Genomic DNA, 19,213 nt, shown 5'->3' with positions numbered 1-19,213 from the left:
ACGTTTAATATCAGGTTAGCTTATACGTTGGCAGATAGGTTGGGGTTAGGCATGACCTACATGGTGGTAAGGAACTTTGTGTGCACGTGTTGGTTGAGGTGGTTGGTATAGCAGTAGTTAAAGAGGTATAGGTTTCCGGATACTGTTGGATTTGCAAGACGGGTGAGGTATTATCCATATGTTCATGATACTTGAGAGGGACAGGGCAAAAGTGAAAATTGTATACAAATTCCATCATTTATCCTGGCAGATGAAACACACTGTGGGCATATTTTGCTTGTGTACGCACCTTTACAATGCACAGACTGGTAGGGTGAGAGTAGAACTCAAGAGCCAGTCAGGCATTACTGCATTGCACAGTGCTGTCAGTGCTAATACTACACTAGTACATGCTAGTAGTGCTAGTGTGAGTATTCTATGGGGAGAAGTAGAATGACAAGCTTATCAGTTAGCCGCTGTCCAGTGCTGACTGGTCAACAGGAAACAATCTCCCTATGCTAATTGTTTAGATGCATAGGCTTGAAAGTGGAAGGCAAAGAGGTGCTGATTGCTGGGCCTTGCTGGAATACTTGAATAACAAAGCCAGACTGACAGACTACAAATCTTTTGGCAGGTAAAAAATGTCATTTAGTTGTCTGCCTGGAAAACAGTGCAAAGAACATCTGTATGTGGACATATGGGAATTTACAGCAATGAATAACTGCACTGATTGTTGTGCTTGATGGTATTTAGAAATTGTTGAAGGTGGTGCTTTGTCCTTGCTGTCCCTGGGATGGTGCCACATTAGATAAGATTCACGCAGTCTATCATAATAGATCTGCCCTTGAACATATAGGACAGCTTCAGAAATAGCTGAAACACGGAGAACACTGCATTTTCTGTGAGATCAAGTGTTTATTATGTGGGTGTATAATTGAAATTATTGTGTGCAATGTGCATTAACGGAAACATGCTGAGAGAATCCTATAAACTAGTGACTGTCTAAAAATGATATGTGCTTGACGGTCATATTGAACTTTGCAACTCAGTCATTTCCAAGCAACTGTGCTGGAACTATGCTGGCATCCAGTAAAACACCTGACCTACGTACTCATTCCAGGTCAGCGAGTCAGATCAAGCACATGATCACCATGACAGCAAGTAAAGTAAAATCTTAGCATAGTTACATCCACTTATAAAGCATCAAACTGCATATGTGTCCCAACTTGTGTACAGAATAGTGAAATCTGTAGGGATGAGCCAGGGTATCCTTGTTTCCTATTGTTTTCCTTATACCAATCATCCGTTAAGGGCTGGAGCCCACTGACGCAGTTGTATCCGCTTCTGTCCGCTTTTTAGCATCTCTGACATTGATGTGTAACTGAAAAGTGGACACAAATGCAGCAGTGGGCTCAGGCCCTAAGAGTTATCTTATCTTGCACATAGTCACTTCACTTTACATTATATTTGCATTTGTATTGCTTTCTCTTGAAATGTAATATTATTTCTAAAGAATGCCAAGTAAATCTGCTACTAACCACCAGTGGTTACTGGAAGCAAGGGACATGAGAGCCAGGTATACTTGTAGTGGGCAAAGAGCCTCCGCTCCACAATCTTTATTGCATATACACGGATAAGAATAGTGTTTACAAAGCTCATGAGTAGCGGAGAATACAGAGCTACTTAATCAGAGCTCATCAGCAATGATTAAGTAGCTCTATATGCTGCAATACGTGTGAGCTTTGCGAACACTGTTCTTGTCTGTGTATATGCAATAAACATTGGACAGTTTATTATCAATACCGGTGGAGCGGAGGCTCTTTTCCCACTAGTAATATTATTTTTCATGGTAATCATCAGGGCTGTGGAGTCGGAGTTGGAGTCGGAGTCGAGGAGTCAGAGTCAGGGCAATTTTGGGCACCCGGAGTCGGAGTCGTTGATTTTATAAACTGAGGAGTCGGAGTCGGGAGTCGGATGATTTTTGTACAAAATCCACAGCCATGTTAAGTATTGGACTAAGGAGTCAGAGTCGAGGAGTCGGAGCCATTTTGGGTACCCGGAGTCGGAGTCGTGGTTTCATAAACTGAGGAGTTGGAGTTGGAAGATTTTTGTACCGACTCCACAGCTCTGGTAATCATAACCGGGAATACATACTTAAAGAGGAACTCTGGATCTTTTGATTAGGTCTACTTTTTAAATGTCTACAAAAAATCTTTCCAGATACCTTAAATATAGTTTTTTCAAGACAACTATCGTGAAAATTTGTAAAAATACATGTGTATTATTTGTACATTAGTTCTAGAGTAAAATGTACTATACATTGATTTTTTTTCTATGTTGTTGTCACTTACAGTAGCTAGTAAAAACCTAACAGATCTGACAGGTTTTGGACTAGTCCATCTCTTCATGGAGAACTCTCAGTATTTTCTTTTCAAAAGCTCTCCCTAGAAAGGACTCTTACAATGGTGCTGGAAAGCCAGTGCCTTCCTGTGCTTACTGTTCAGGCAGTTGGAGAGTGCCACTGCCATCCATTGAATACTTTTGAAAATAAAGGAGTTTCTGGGAATCCCTGTGAGGAGATGGATAAGTCTAAAATCTGTCAGACCTGTCACATTCTTACTGCCTACTGTAAGTTACTGGAATATAGGAAAAAAATAATTTATAGTGCATTTTACTCTTAGACAAATGTAATACACTAATACAATGTGATACACAAATGTAATCAACTAATACACATCTATTTTAAATTTTACAAATGTTATCAATAGTGGTCCTTTAAAGGGGAACTGAAGACAGAGGTATATGCCAGAGGCTGCCATGTTTATTTCCTTCTAAGCAATACCAGTTGCCTGGCAGCCCTGCTGATCATCTGCCTCTAATACTATTAGCCATAGCCCCTGAACAAGCATGCAGCAGATCAGGTGTTTTAGACTTTAAAGTCAGATCTGACAAGACTAGCTGCATGCTTGTTTCTTCTGTTATTCAGATACTACTGCAGAGAAATAGACCAGCAGGGCTGCCAGGCAACTGGTATTGATTAAAAGGAAATAAATATGGCAGCCTCCGTATACCTCTTACTTCAGTTCCCCTTTAAACCTTGATTATATCATCACTGTAGCTGCACTGTACTATGTTGGCTATAAGGTTAAAGGTGCCAACACAGGACCAAGGACTTCCAATGATCCCTTGCTGCAATTGTTAAAGGATACCCGAAGTGACAAGTGACATGATGAGATAGACATGTGTATGTACAGTGCCTAGCACACAAATAACTATGCTGTGTTCCTTTTTTTTCTTTCTCTGCCTGAAAGAGTTAAATATCAGGTATGTAAGTGGCTGACTCAGTCCTGACTCAGACAGGAAGTGACTACAGTGTGACCCTCACTAATCAGAAATTCCAACTATAAAACCCTTTCCTAGTAGAAAATGGCTTCTGAGAGCAAGAAAGAGATAAAAAGGGGAATTTCTTGTCAGTGAGGGTCACACTGTAGTCACTTCCTGTCTGAGTCAGGACTGAGTCAGCCACTTACATACCTGATATTTAACTCTTTCAGGCAGACAAAAAAAAATGGAACAAAGCATAGTTATTTGTGTGCTAGGCACTGTACATACACATGCCTATATCATCATGTCACATGTCACTTCGGGTATCCTTTAACTGATAACTCCTGCTGACAGTAATAAACCCTAAAGACTGATGTCAGTTTTCTTGGCCACCATGTGACAGTGGAGGGTGTACGTCATGATATCTTACTCATGTTGTCATGCCCAAGCAGGCATTTTGGCCATATTAAATTTTCAGCATCTACTGTAGGAAAATACTACGGACGATAGACGAGTAAAAGTGCCACAACCTCTTCATATAACTTTACATATGGTATATATAATAACAATGCATCTCACTTACCTTTTGCTTGGAGATCCACTATAAAGTAAACCTGAACTGAAAAATAAACGTCAAAATAAACTTACATTTTCCTCTCCCGCATCATGTTTGTCCACTGTTATCGATGGAATTCTCCATCTTCCATTTTAAAAATAGCGATGAACCTGTAACAGCTTCCGGGTCAACACTCTTAACCTGTAATATCACCCACTTGAGCCATAGGGAAACATGGACATTACCCTGCATATCAGTTGTCCTTTCCATTATAACTGACAGCAACTGATATATTGGAAAAGGGCCCTAAAGATGGCTACACACCATACAATTTTTTAAATATCTGTTCAATTCAAGAATAGCAATCAATTTTTCTGACTGATTGTAACAATTCAAAAATCTGTACCACACATCTATGTTCATTTTTTCTAAAATCATGAATAAAATAATTGAATGCTCAGAAAAAAATGATTGTAACTGTATATCAAGTAATCGACAATCCATCACACACACACCATACAATTCTTGATAAAGTTGGTCTAAAAATTTCCAACATGTGCAGTCTCCAAAAATCGTGAAAAAAAAATGGGAAATACGGATTTATCGATCGAAAACAAAGAAAAGCTCTCGATTTTTCGGGACAACCGATCGAAATTATCGAATTGGTAAGAAATTGGATCTTTTAATTGTATGGTGTCTGGCCACCTTAAGGGTCCTTTTACACTTAATCAGTTGCTCTCAGTTGTAACTGAAAGACAAAGTAATGTCTATGTTTTCCTATGGCTCAGTTCCCAGTATACAAGTTTTAACTGAAAGCTTTTTCACAATGCACTGCTATGGAGAAAAAAAGCTTATCAGCGCATACTAATGCACACCAACAGATTAAGTATATAATATTGATTTGCAGGTGGATCAGGTGTTTATTTTAAATAATTTTACTTGGTTCGGATGCTCTTTAAGCAATCTTCATGAACTAATATTAATTGGATAGGCTAAGAAATATGGAGACTAATTATAATGCATACATTGTGATATCATGTCATTATATCTGGTATACTCAGCAATGTTTTTCCCCACAGGTGATCGTGTTTCCACTGTCCATGGTTTGTAAATTGTACTTCAGATGAACATTTGGGTCTTACAACAACTGATGGAGCTTTATAAAGAAATACAGGTGTGATTGTTGGACTAAAAGGATCATGGGCTAATTCAGACATTACTGTAATAGACAGCAGCACCCCAACACTAACTAAACACATCTAATTATGTGTGGCATAGCTCTTGTATCTTGTACCAGTGAATGTCTGCCATCTGTGATCTGGTACAATGCAGCAAATGTAACTCTGTGCTATGTGTGACCCGTTGCTCACTATGAGGCTCCCCTTTGTCTTCTGGCCACGACCACTGTGGGCCTTGTGTTTTTTAGTAGCTCTTATAACAAAATCAGGAGCATCTCCACTGAATTGCCAGGACCATTGTGTTTGTGCTAGTGATGTCATCAGTTGCTCCAGGAAGGACTTGGCAGTGGTTCCTAGTGGTCTACCAAAGTACATAGCAATGCTGGATCTCAGTCACAACATCCTGCCAAGAGTTAGAGCTGACTGGACAACAACTCTGCTATCGAATCTTCACACACTATTGCTGTCACACAATCACATAACATTTGTATCTTCTGAGGCTTTTGAGTTCACTCCTAATCTCCGCCATTTGGACTTATCCTGTAACAAACTGCACACACTTGAGGAAAATGCATTTAGTTCTTTGGAAAACCTAGAAGTTCTCCTTCTTTACAAAAATGCAATTGTAAATATTGATCGCAGTGCATTTGATGAGATGAAGTATTTACAGAAGTTATATTTGAGCCATAATTTAATGCATCGTTTCCCTATCGAACTTGTGGTGGAAGGAAAGAAGTTGCCAGAGCTGACCTTACTTGACCTTTCCTTCAATCATATCAGAAATCTCCCTGTACAACAGCTTCGGGCACTGCCAGCCTGGTTCAGTAACAGGCTGTATTTACATGGAAACCACCTGACCTGCAACTGTGAACTGTATGGACTTTTCTGGAACTGGCATGTCCGACAGTTAGCGTCAACCATAGATTTCAAAGAGGAGATACGATGTTTTCCACCGGCACAACCACGGACTGTTTCAGTAAGTGTGTTTTCCCTTGATGGCAGTGACGGTATGAACTGCAGTGTTGTAAGGGAGACTGGCATGGAGGCATATCTGGAAGAGAAAATCACTTTAAACTGTGACACTAAACAACGAGGTGTGAACCAGATTTGGGTTACTCCTGGAAATGAATGGATACAAAAGCCAACTGATGGAACTGAAGGAAATCACAGCATATACATGCTCAGTAACGGTAGTCTTCAGATAAAACACATACGTTTGGAAGACAGGGGGACATATACATGCTATGCTCAAGGGGAGGTACTGAACGAGACTTTGTATGTTACACTCAGTGTGTTCAACTTTACACAGCCTGTCCATCAAGACACACTAAACACAGCTTATACTACGCTAGTGGGCTGCGTGGCTAGTGTTATTCTAGTCCTCATCTACCTGTACTTGACACCATGTCGCTGCTGGTGTCGACCAGGTGATAGGGGTCAAGGAGAGGACAGGGATAGCATCCATTCTTCAGTTCTCAGTGCCACTCCAAATCATGAGACCACTAGTGACAAAGCAGCTCTCAATCGCCATGTGGCTTTTTTAGAGCCCTCTGGAGACCTGCGAGGTCAGAATGGCAAACTTAAGCCAAATGGTTCACAAGGAGCTCCTGGAATAAAAAGCCACCCACTACAGCCATCATCACCACACCGGAAGATGTCAGACCCAGGATCTATAAGTTCAGTGTTCTCTGACACTCCAATTGTGGTATGAAGGTTGTTTTCAAAATTATGTTTGAAAAGAGTTGACAACCTCTCTTACCTTTACTAAAAGTGCCCTGAACCCGCATGTGCATGTCAGGTTGTTTTTAAAACTTCAGGAAAGGAAAGACAGAAAGGTCATTCTGAAGGGTTAGAGCAAATATAAAAAGGTGGATGCTAATATGATGAAAATAATCACTAGTAATCAAAATAGGTTTGCTCACGAAAATAAGAGTATTAGAAAAATAGTAACTAACGTAAAATCATTACAGTCTCCCACCAATTCAGCCATAAAAAAATTACATATAAGGCAGTATTGACTTTGTTTACATCTTTGCTATTACTGACTCTATAACAACAACAACTCAAACATATATATACACATGTGTATAAAACTTGGGCTGATTTATTAAGACAAGTGCGGAAAAAAAAAAAAAAAAGAGCAAAAGTGCCCAGAAAAGCTAATCTACACATTTACTTCATTGAACAAATGAAATCCGATTGGTTGTTCTGGATAGCTGCTCCCCCTTGCACCTGTGTTAATAAATGAGCCCCAATATCTTTGGCAATATCAGTGCAGAAAAATGCCACGTTCTATAGGAATAAAGAGGTGGTAATTAACAAAAAAAAATGTGGTGGCATCAATTCACGTGCCCCAGTATGGATATAACTGTGGTTTGTATATAATAGCTTTGTTATCCAAGAGACTGCTGGTCAGTCACTCCGGTTTTGACTTCTGTATTATTCTGTGATGTAAGACAGAAAAGCACAACAGTCCAATAAAATTGTCATATGTCTGCATATGGCACTTAGATGTGACATATTATGGGGCAACTCCTGTGGTCATAAATTTCTCCCTTCTTCCAGCTCATTAATACATAAAATTGCTATACGTTTTTTTTCCCCTTAGAAATGCAACCAGTGTTCTACGGCTGGAACATATAACGTCACAGATTACTTGATCTGAAAATTAAGCTTGACTCTTCAGTAAACTAATGCTACTGTTGAAGCCTGCTAGGCTTATATCCTTAATCCATTGAACACACTGTCTGTAAAACCCATTCCTATTTAAGCTTTAATGCATGCAGTGGTATCATTGAGCTTGTTTCTTCCAGCCCTGTATAAAGTGACACTACTTTTAACTGTCTGACCTGTTCCGAGGAAAGGATAGTCTTCCGGCTGCTGAGGTGAAAAAAGGACACATGCCCTCATCCAGGAAGACTAAATGGCCTAGCCTTAGCGCATTTTACCATGTTGCTTTAAGAGACGGAATCATACAATTATTTGTAGCTTAGCTCAGTTATGTAAAGCTTCTCTTTCCTAAAACTGAACAGGGATAATTAGTGAGATTCCACTCCTGCACCCACCGATCTTCCTAAAGGTGCCCAAAAATGATACAATTTTAGTGAACAATCGACCTTCCGATCTAATTATTATGATCGAAGGGAAATGATCAATCTGGCACTTAAATGGGATAAAAATATAACCAATCTGATCATTTCAAACAGAATCAAACTGTAAAAATGATTAATAAATCAATTGTGGTTGATTGCCACCATCAAACGATCTGATCTGATTGATTGTAAGGTTGATAATTTGTTGAATTGTATCAGTAATGGGTAGCCACACTTGGTCAATTAAAAAAAAAAAGTTTCGTTCAGTAAAAACTGTAGTGCCAACTGTCATTTGATCCTAATTCTTTACAATTTTCTAACCCTGTTTGAATAAAAATATACTCAAAAATATTTCAGTACAATGGTTAGAATAAAATACATATGTGATTAAACCAGTTACTGAAATCAGTTAATAATAACAGCAAGATTTTATCAGCTTTATTATCCCAACATGGCTTTGGCCAGAAGGTCATCACGTGCCAAAATGCTGGGTACTTTCCTATAACCAGGAACATAATCTCATGCAGTGCTAGGTGAGTTTCCTCATTACTCTTGCTCATCTCATCAATCAGATGTATCAATTTATCTCACAGTATGTGGGTAATCTAACTCAGACAAACTAAAGAATTCAGCCTCCTGAACCTAATCCTGTGGTATTCAGTCTAAAAAGGAAAGATTTTTTAAAAATGTAGAATAGACTGTAATATCAAGAGCAGGGCTGGATTAAGCATTAGGCAGTGGGCACAATAGGCACAAGCCAGTGTGCTGAGAGGCGGCTATTACAGGTTCACAACCACCCCAAGCAAAGTCAGTCCCCGCGCCACCAGACACTCAGATGGTCTCCCCATGACTGCTCCCTGTGGCCCCCGCATGTTCTGTAGGTGAGCTGCCTTGTAATAACTCACCTGACTCGGCGACTGCTACTTTCCGATATCCGTATTCAGACCTGTTGCCTTGTCTTCTCTATCCGGAACATGTTATGTATGAATAACCTGTGCCTGCCATAGAGAAGAGGAAGACGGAGATAGGAATGGAGCAGCCGCCGGGACAGGTGAGTTGTTACATGGCAGCACACCAGAAATATGTGTGCAGCTAATCTTGTCAGATTTGACAAAAAATTTCAGAAACACCTGATCTGCTGCATGCTTGTTCAGGGGCTATGGCTAAAAGTATTAGGTGGAGGATCAGCAGGCTAGCTGATGCTGCTTAAAAGGAAATAAAATATGACAGCCTCCATATACCTGCCACATTAGGTTCCCTTTAAGTCCAAGTCCAAGCAGGAACAAAATGAATGAAAGGTCCTGTGAATCTGAGGTGGATGAAATGAAAAAAAAAAAGTGATCTACTTACCTACAAAGAGGAAAGCCTCTGGATCCTCCAGATGCTTCCCATGTCCTCGTCGTGACTATCACTGGTACCCAGTACCCTCTTTTAGATTGCGTCCGTGCTCCCCTTTGTGCATGAGCGTGGCCATACTGCATCTGCGTGTGTACGGCTGCACCTGCGCAGCAGCCTGGAGCCACTCACCGACAAGCAGCTTTGGCTTTCAGCACAGGTGCTGTTGTATCCATGCAGTTACATTCGTACAGTCAGGAAGCGCAGCCACGAGAACATATATTCAGAGGCTCTGCTTGTGGCAACAGTGGAGGCTAGGAGAATTCAGAGGCTTCCCTCTTCATAGGCAAGTAGATTTTTATACTTTCATTTGCCTCGGGAATATTTTATGAGATAGATATTGGCATCCCCACTCAAAGTCCAGTGTTGTGACTAGCAGTATGCTACAACCTGAAAATTGCACCACTTTCTCAGCCTGCCATAGATGCATGGTCTGCCTGCTGGCTGAACACACCGTACCACCTCCTAGATGGCATAGTTGTTATGAAAGTAGTGGAACTGCAATTCCAGTAGTAGATTAGGGGACCTATTAAGGTACATACAGAGGTTTCTCTTATTTGCCTGGACTTAAGCCTTAGGTAAACTTAATTTCCACAACAGGAGAGCCTGCAGCCAAGGAATAATGAATAGCGATTTGCCAATCCATCAACTTTGTCTTCCATTTAGAGAAAGAGTTTTGTAGATCCCTTATTACGTCAACTTGCAGATCCTACATGCACAACCCTGACCCCCAGACATAGCATTATGGATGCACATTCTCCTAGTTTAAATTATATGCTTTGTTTGAATTGGCAATAAGATCTAATAAGAAAGTGATAGAAGTACTAATAATAGACATGACACCATAATACCATAAACTTTGGCCACCCTGGCTATACGTACGAAGCATCTGGTTCAATGAAGGTAGAAAACAGAGGCATAGCATTCCTGCTTCAAACAAATGTATTATATAAGCACAAATATTAAATATTGTTGGAACCACACAAAGGGACCATAAGAGTGGCAGTATTATGGGGACAATGCCATGGTTTGTTGAGGTACAATGGACTGTAGACCATAATGCCTGTGCCATATATATATATGTTACCCAATGCATCAACAAGCTCTATGCCCACCTCGCTGTCTACCTTTACCACATTATTTTATTCATCACATAGAATTATTACATCCTCTGTTGCACAGCTACAGGGTGCAAGAGGGTTAATAGACTAATGCACTATATTCATAACAGCCAAGCAGATTTGATAAGAGGAGCTAAATGCAAAAAAAGAAAGGTACAAATTATACAAATAGTCCAGAGAACGACCAATGAGAACAGAGTAGACAATACAGAGCTGTACTAATGTGCATACACAAGAAGAAGCAGAAAAATGAACAAGAAGAGAAAGGTAACAGATTTCTCTCTAGAAAGGGCACATAAATCATGGTCTACAATCCTGTCTGCCTTAACAAACGTGATGTCCATGAGAATTGACCGTTGGTGTGGACTCTCTGTCTAGTTCTACCTAGTTTCTTGTCCCATTTGATTGCAAAACATTTCCTCTGATTCTGCCTTTTACTTACAGTTAAATTGATTATTCCTTGAAACAGTGTTGCTATTGTGTTGCAGGTGTCATGAAGAACCATGTCATCAGTTTAGTCAGGTGATAGATATGTAAGGTTCTGAATAGGTGGTCATAGTCATGTAGTAAATCAGGAAGTAATAACAACAAAACAGAGCCTTTCAAATCTATCTGCTGATTTAACAGATTCTATGCATCTCCATGAGTTTTACACGTGAGCTAGACTAATCAGCTAGAATACCAGAATCCACTTGTTTCATAGCAATTAAAGCGGAACCGAGATGAAAAACAAAAAACAACAAGTAACTTGTCTGTATATCTTATTTAAAGTTTAGATAGTTTACATTGCATATCTAGCTGCAAACAGCTTCAAAAGTTTATGATTATTTATTCCTGTGATACAATGAGGGCAGCCATGTTCTGTTTGTCACAGGCTGAGGGCTGGAGATGCTATCAGCTTGCCTGTGTGTAAATTCAGTCCCCTCTCCTCCTCCCTACTCCCCTCTGCCTCTGAAATCAATGGCTAGTAACCTCCTCCTCCTCCTCCTCCCCAGACTGAGCTCCCATAAGCCCTTGCTACAGTGCCAAAGGCATAAAAGGAGATGTGGGTGAGGCGTGTTTAGTTTATAGGGAATTAGAGTATTAAAACAAAACAAAAAAAGTATTTGGCCTGAGGAATGCCCTATAAACTATATGAAAGGAACACAATTATGCAATGAGTAAAAGTTCATCTCCACTTTAAGGCTCACTTTACGTGAATGTTAATATTGAATTCCTGCTGTAATTGTGCATACGGCAGTTTTGATTTTTACAAATGCTGGTCCAAACGCATTTTGCTTTTTAAGAAAACCCGAGTTAGAGAGGAAAAAAAGAAAGTTAGATAATATCCTCAGTAAAGTTAGATACTTTCCTCTAGGCGGTCTGGAGGCTTCCCAGATCCTCTTACAGCCCACCGTTCCAGCACAGGGTTACTCTATACCTACTGACAAAAGCTTGTTGAATAGGTGTCATCTGTGCTCCCAGCCTTGGAAAAGGGCATCTGGGCTAAACCTTCGCAAGTAAGATCCGCCCATGCTGAGTATAACCAAGCTCTAGTGCATGAAGGGAAAAAAGCCATGCACCAGCAGCTTTATTCTGCTGGGCATGTACAAACCTTACATATGCATTTCCAGCCCATATGCCCTCATCCACAACCAGGAGTACATTACAGCCACAAGATAAAGAGGGGCCCTGCACTGGAATGGTGGGCTCTGCTAGGATTTGGGAAGCTTGATGACCATTCAGAGGCTTTCAACTACTGAAGTAAGCATTTAACTTTCCCGCTCTCCTCATTACATGTTTGCTTTTAAGCACTGGAAACCACACAGCACATATACAGTGTATACATACCCAAAAGGCAGTCCTTAAGATTTCACATGCAGTTTTGTGTGTTTACTGATGCTTAATTCTCATTTTACCAGGCCCAAACGCTGTATGGCAACATTTACTTGGATGGCAGTCAGGGTGATGGCTAAAAACCCCCTTGTGTATTTTGTCACATTCACATTAATGTGGATTTCGCATGAGATTGCATTGAAGGCTTTTAATCTTAGTGCTTTACCAGTGGTAAATCATCCGTGCAAAGTAGGCCTTTGGCATTCATAGCAATGCCTACATAACTGGGGGAAATGAGGGCTGGAAGCTGCCTTTCAGTAAGTGGATTTATAGATAGATCACCTTGCAAGTTAGATTGCAGGGAATTAGTAGCACAGTGGACACTTATGTATTTACTCATTACTGTCATCATTTATTTTAAACGCAAAAGCTTCCTATAATTGGACAAGAGCAGAGCAATCCAACTACTGCCTGTCCACCTCTGCAAGGAATGCTGCACAAACATGCATAATCAGCCAGGCTCAGTGCATGCAGTTTTCTATTGAGGATTCAGGTGGCCATAGACTGGTCGATATTTTTTAGCAATATCCGGCTGATTCGATCATTTTATTGAATATGCTAGAAATCAATGCTGCAAATGATTCTCTGGAAACGATTCTGCAAACGATTCACTTTATAGTAGATTGTGCTCAATCCACAGTGAGTCGGGAGCACGTTGCTAGTGGTGTTTAATTTCAGGCCAACCTGACGCAGCAATGGAGAGACTCTCACCTGTCCACCTTCACTTCCTACCATTTCTTCTCTCCCTCTGGTGATTCTCACTGTTTCTTCACTCCCGAGGAGCTGTGTGTCACGTGACAAACACTAGCGGCCTCTAGTGGTCTTATAAAGGTACGTGCCACGATGCTTGGCACTGTGAGGAAGTGCCAGCGGACAAGTGAGAGTAGCTCCGCTGCCCCTACACTCTGCACGACCCGAGGAAGGGATATATATGGGGAGACCCGGCAGGCAGTGCACACAGATTGTCAATTGATTTCATGCTGAAATCAATTGAAAATCTAGATACAGCGTGTGGTGGGATTCGATCAGAAAGATCCCTCTTTGATTAGATAATGATCTGAGAGGGATCTATCTGTTGGCCACATCAACCAGTGCCAATGACAATTCACATGCTAATTTCCTTCACCCTATTGTATCACTTAGATTGAAATCTGCTGGAAATCTGTTGCCTTCCACATGGCCATTTGGACAAACCTTTGGGGGAGTTTAATTGATTGAAAGTTAATTGATGATGTTTGAAAATCTCCCATTGAGTGACAGAGGAGGAGGGCTGGAGGACTGACAACCTGCATCAGGCAGTGTAATGCTAGGGTTTACAATTGTTAAGCTTTTGCCAGATGTTTTTTTTCAATATGCGTTGCGGTGCCACGTTGTTTTGAGCCTCCCTAGTGTTTCCCTCCCCCAGCTATACTGTGCTGCCAATGCAGAGCGAGCACAGGGAGTACTTTCATATTTACCTTTTCCGGAGGCTGTATCAGGTCTCCTCTTCCTCCACTGAGCGGCGCTGTAATGCTGACATCCTCTCCTGGGTCTCAATCGCTAATATGACATGTGATCGGGACTCAGAAGATGATGTTACAGCACCACTCGGTGGTGGAAGAGGGGTGATAGAAATGTCTCTTCCACCTCCAACTGGGGCTATGACACTGACATCATCCTCTGGGTCCCGATCACGTCATATCATGTGATTGGGACTCTGAAGAGGATGTCTGCAGTACAGCAGTTATTGACCCATGTATGACTAGCTTAGAGGAAAAGATAATAGATGGATCATGCTTTCCAAGTCTGCCATCTCGTGTGTGTAGGTATCTTAGCAGCAAACAAACTGCAGCTGGGTGGTAATTGTTGAGGACACAGGTGACAACCTGTTCATAAAGTACACACAATGTGATTTGTCCCCTAGGTTGAAGCAGACCTAAAAAATAACCAAGAACCTCACAGCACTTACTTCTGTACTGTGTGTAGTTTGGGATATCCTTTAGAAATATCATGCTATGATGCCTTATGGTACAGGGTAGACTTCAGTAAGGACAGCTTGCCACTGCAACATATGCTATAAAAGCCAGCTGGTGACTCGTCCCACTGGTGCTTTATCAATATCACGTTTGGCTTTTAAAGACTTTTTGAAAAAAACTCTTTTGCACAATTTTTCTAAATGTCACTTTGGAAAATACAGGTCTTAGACAAATCTGATTTAACTAACCTGAAAGTGACAGAATGTAAGTCATGGCTTATTGGCTACGGGGATAGATTTAAAAGACCTAACCTGAAAGAAATATACAGCTGCCGCTTGTCTGGCTGTAAGGCTAGTTTCACACTGGGGTGTTGCATAGTGTTGCGTTATAATGTACACATAACTCAACCAAATGCAACATTTGCAATTGCACACAAAGAAGCAATTCACCAATGTGCACCTTGATTGCATTGTATCACAACTGATGAAGTGTGAACTGTTCATAGACTTTTAATCCCATTACGTTACAGCGCGCAAGACAGTACATGTCCGTTACAATGCAACCTGTCAGAGTGAAACTACCCTAACTGCTATCTTTTAGCTTCAGCAGTGTGTGAAACAAACCTACATGCAGTCAGTGCAGTGTGAATTTCTGTTTCCTATGCAGAGTCTGGGCAATTTAGTCAATATGCATTAGTAATGGATCAGCTCATCAGCTACGAAAGCCACATTTTCAAAAGAGATCACTCAGGGGTGTAGCAATAGCCATAGCAACTGCTATGGGGCCCTGAAGCAGAGGGGGCCCAAGTAGTAACTGATGTGTTCACCATTTATTTTCCTGTGTTTCTCCACCCTCTACCAGTATCTCAGTGCCCATAGACTGAACATTGCCCAGTCAGCTCATATCCCATAGCGTAGGGGCAGGTGGCATTGCTCATGAGTGCTTGCTTAGGTCTGATGGCCCCATCAAAATTTTTCTGTGGGCCCCCATCATCTCTAGCTATGCCTCTGGATCCAACAATGGCTTCCTCCATGTTTCTCCCAGACTGAGATTCCTTTAAGCAGCAAGGTTTCAAGATGATCAGTGGCTAAAACATTACTGCACAGTTCTGCTCACTACAGACAAAACAAGCTTAGGTTTGGCACAGCCATATTTGTGTGGCTTTCATTTGTATTAGCCTGTGTGTGGACATATCTAAGTGTGATCCATTTATGCTGTGACCTCATCAGGAATGCTTGTACTACCACTCAACAGTGTGTAAAGACACAGAAGCCTGAAAAACACACATATCTCGCAACTGAATTAAGTATTTTAAATGTTTGTCATTTGTGAAGAAGTAGGAACACTACAGGAAATCTCAAACACCTTTTTTCTAACGTGATGTCATTGTATGTAACGTTTCACAGCTGGATACTCGCCATCTTCCGTCTTTAGATTCCTTCATCCTCTGTCGTCTCCCTCTCTTATAATGTCTCATCATGTCTTCCCGTATATATTTGCAGCTTAGATCTGCTCCCTGTAAGAAATATACATACAAATATATAAATATATATAATATATAAATATAGATATTACTTTATTTATTTATTTACGTCAGAAAGATGGCTGCATTGTTATGATAGTTTGAATTCTGGAAATAAACATTTCAGTACATGATTCACTGGTGTATGAAATTGTTTTTTTGCTTCCTTTGGGTCAAATAAAATGTTACATGGGCAGAAATTATGCAGAAAATTGGATGGTGCAACATTGGGGAAATAATAATCTTCATTAGTTCATAAGCTCCGTACACATAAGACCACACTCGTTGGAAAACAAGCAATCCCCGGCAGCTAGCAACGAAAGAACCACATTGGCACTTATTTGAATTCAGTGACGGCACGGCAACGGTCTTCTAATTGGATCATTATAAGAAGCGTGAAAATGAGGACTCGGAAGTGTGAGATTTGCAATGTGTGAGTAGTGTGTATGGAATGAACGTTTGTCATTGTTCGGTCACGAACAAACGATGCCGATTATTGGTCGAACCGATCCGACAGGATGGATTGCTCTACATGGCTGATAATTGCTGTCTGTTACCATTGTTGGGACACGGTTTTTAAATGATTCTCAGTTGACCCTCCATTTACTGTTCGTTTCTCAGGACCACAGTCTAGCATGTGTACAGAGCTAAAGGCTTTTCTACCATTTAGACCACTGGTACTGATTTTTTTTCCCCTTTGTTTAGGCTCATGTACATCAAAAACAGCTAGCGTGATCACAAACTCTAGGTGTTTTTAGAAGTGATTTTTCTAAGCAATTCCAGACGTGCCTAGCAATTTTCTAGTTATGTCTAGCAAGTTTTGGAGTGTTTTTGGTGTAGAGATTTTAATTTTTTTGTACAGTTTCAGCTGGACGTGATTAGCTTTTGCAGAAAAAAAAAATCGCTCTCTTCTAACATTGTTTTAGAGCGATTTTACACTTTTCCTATACTTAACATTGAGGACCCCTTCACACTGGCGAGGTGCGGTATGGCTGCCGCACTGTTTCCACAGCCTAATGAAACCCTATGGGGAAGTTCATACCTCCCACGTTGCGGTACGCTGCACTGGAAGTGCCCAATCTAATGCTAGCGCAGAACTACATTACCGTGTGTGACCAGCGGCGATCTGTGTCGCCACGGAAGTCATGTTATTCTGTGGCGATGCAGGTTTATTTACAACGTCGGTGTTGTGACGTCGTGTTGCGCATGCGTGGAAGTGTATTTTTACAGTAAGCTTCCTCATACCTGAAGCAGGAAGTGACCGCAAGCGCGCGCTGGTGGCCAAACAGGGAACACCGTGTACTAAGGCGGGGTGCCCTGAAGGCTTGTTCTTGGTGGTGCACCGCAGCGCTACTGTTACCACCAGTTTGTGGTGGACAACCGACCTCAGGCTGAATTACCCCCAAAATGCTGCAGGACCCACTTTTGCGTTTGGGGAAAAAAAATCGCATCGCTCTGGTGTGATCCATCCCATACAAATACATTAGCCAATCGCTTTTCAAAACGTTAGCGTTTTAAAAAGCGCTCAGAAGTGCTCTTGGTGTGCTCCAGCCCTTTTACTGGGTGTCAACCCTTCCCAGAGACTCCAAGTGACATCGTTATCTTGTGATAGCAAATCATGTAGTTGTCTACTGAGTGAATTGTAAATACTGTATGTCAGGAGAAATTATCAATTCTCCTAGGAGAGTTTATCCTGCAAGGAGAATTCAAGAAGCTCATGATCACTTTATCGGGTAATCAGTTTTTACTTATCTGATTGGCTGGTCACAACCATGTGATCATGTCTCAGTTTTGCTTTCTATGTAGGCTGATTGTGCCAAGCCAATCAGGGGAATGAGAATTAGTCACCTGATAAAACAGAAATCTGTTTTACCATGAATTCTTGTAGAATAAATTCTTCTAGCAATAGTGATCTTCTCTATTCATGAGTCTGAATCCCTCAAGAATAAAGTCTTGAAAAGTTAGATGGGGTCTCACTCCACATAATCAATGCTGATACAGAAGCTGCATACTGACATATAATGGTTATCACCAGATTAAATTATTTATGGTCAATTCAGTCAACAACAAATGTCTGTATAGATGTTCACCAACCATGCTTAACAAAAAGGCAAACGTCTGAATCAGATCAATTTCAGCTTCTTGCTATTGTATTACCCCATATTATGTTGTCTTTTACTTTTGACTACACTCCAACCCCTACAAATGAATGCATACATGCTTGACCAAGGAAATGTGCCCATGTATAGACCTTCATCATGGTCAACAGAACGTGATTTGTGCAGCGGATGGATCATTAACAGAGTAATATATTTTGTTTCACTGTAACTAGATGTTATGGATTTAGGATCCAATCACAAATGAGGCAGTGCCATGCTGTAGAAAATGGTAGGCAGTTCCATTAACCACTTTCCAACTGCTTATTGCAGAATGGCGGCAGATCCGCGGCTCTGTTGTTCCTCAGTGACGCATATATGCATTATCTCACAAGGAACGAGATTTGACAGGGGCTCGCATGAGCACTCGCTCCCGTCGGTCTGCGCAGCATATCCCAGCAATCAGCCTGCCAGCCAATGATCAGAGCTGGTAGGCTGTTTTTTTAGGTAATTATTTATTTAAATATTCATATAGTGCTGACATCTTACGCAGCGTTGTGCATATATAGTATAGTCTTGTCACTTAACTGCCCCTCGGAGGGGCTCACAATCTAATCCCTACCATAGGCAAATGTCTATGTATGTATTGTGTAGTGTATGTATCATAGTCTAGGGACAATTTAGGGGGGAGTCAATTAACTTATCTGTATGGGTTTTTATTTTTTTAACAAAAGTTCGGTCTTTTTTAAATTAATATTAAGAAAAAAAAATTGCAGCAGCAATCAAATATCTCCAAAAGAAAGCTCTATTTGTGAGAAGAAAAAGAGGTAAAAATATTTTGGGTGCCAAGTTGGATGACTGAGCAATAAACCGTTAAAGTTGTGAAGCATCAAATTGTAAAAGATGACCTGGTAAGTAGGAGGGTATAAACCTCTAGAGCTCAAGCAGTTAAGCAGCACCTGCATGTGATATTGAGCCTGATCCAATTTACTTTTCCTTTTAAGTTTTCTACTAGGAGATAATTTTTCATCTTCAGTTAAAAATAACTTTTCAACATTCTGCAACTGAAAAGTTCCAAAAAGTAAGTGCAAAATTACAGTCAAAATTATTCTGAGCATTT

The 19,213-nt window shown here is 40.8% G+C and overlaps 2 protein-coding genes across 5 annotated transcripts in view; one reads left to right on the top strand and one right to left on the bottom strand.

The window, feature by feature from the left end:
• Positions 1-16,078, top strand: part of AMIGO1 (adhesion molecule with Ig like domain 1) — a 205,393-nt gene extending 189,315 nt beyond the window's left edge. For all 4 annotated transcript variants that reach the window (XM_068269513.1, XM_068269514.1, XM_068269512.1 and 1 more), the window contains one exon: positions 4,939-16,078. In XM_068269513.1, the coding sequence (XP_068125614.1) occupies positions 5,210-6,748 (1,539 nt within the window). In that variant the 5' untranslated portion in view covers positions 4,939-5,209 and the 3' untranslated portion in view covers positions 6,749-16,078. The remainder of the gene's footprint in view (positions 1-4,938) is intronic.
• The window catches only part of CYB561D1 (cytochrome b561 family member D1), a 71,506-nt gene continuing 68,046 nt past the window's right edge, over positions 15,754-19,213 (bottom strand). The window contains exon 5 of the mRNA XM_068269517.1: positions 15,754-15,991. Within this exon, the coding sequence (XP_068125618.1) occupies positions 15,939-15,991 (53 nt within the window). The 3' untranslated portion in view covers positions 15,754-15,938. The remainder of the gene's footprint in view (positions 15,992-19,213) is intronic.

This window comes from Hyperolius riggenbachi, chromosome 2 (assembly GCF_040937935.1).
Source record: "Hyperolius riggenbachi isolate aHypRig1 chromosome 2, aHypRig1.pri, whole genome shotgun sequence".
NCBI classification, from domain to species: Eukaryota; Metazoa; Chordata; class Amphibia; order Anura; family Hyperoliidae; genus Hyperolius; species Hyperolius riggenbachi.
This window is presented reverse-complemented; position numbering and strand designations above follow the sequence as displayed.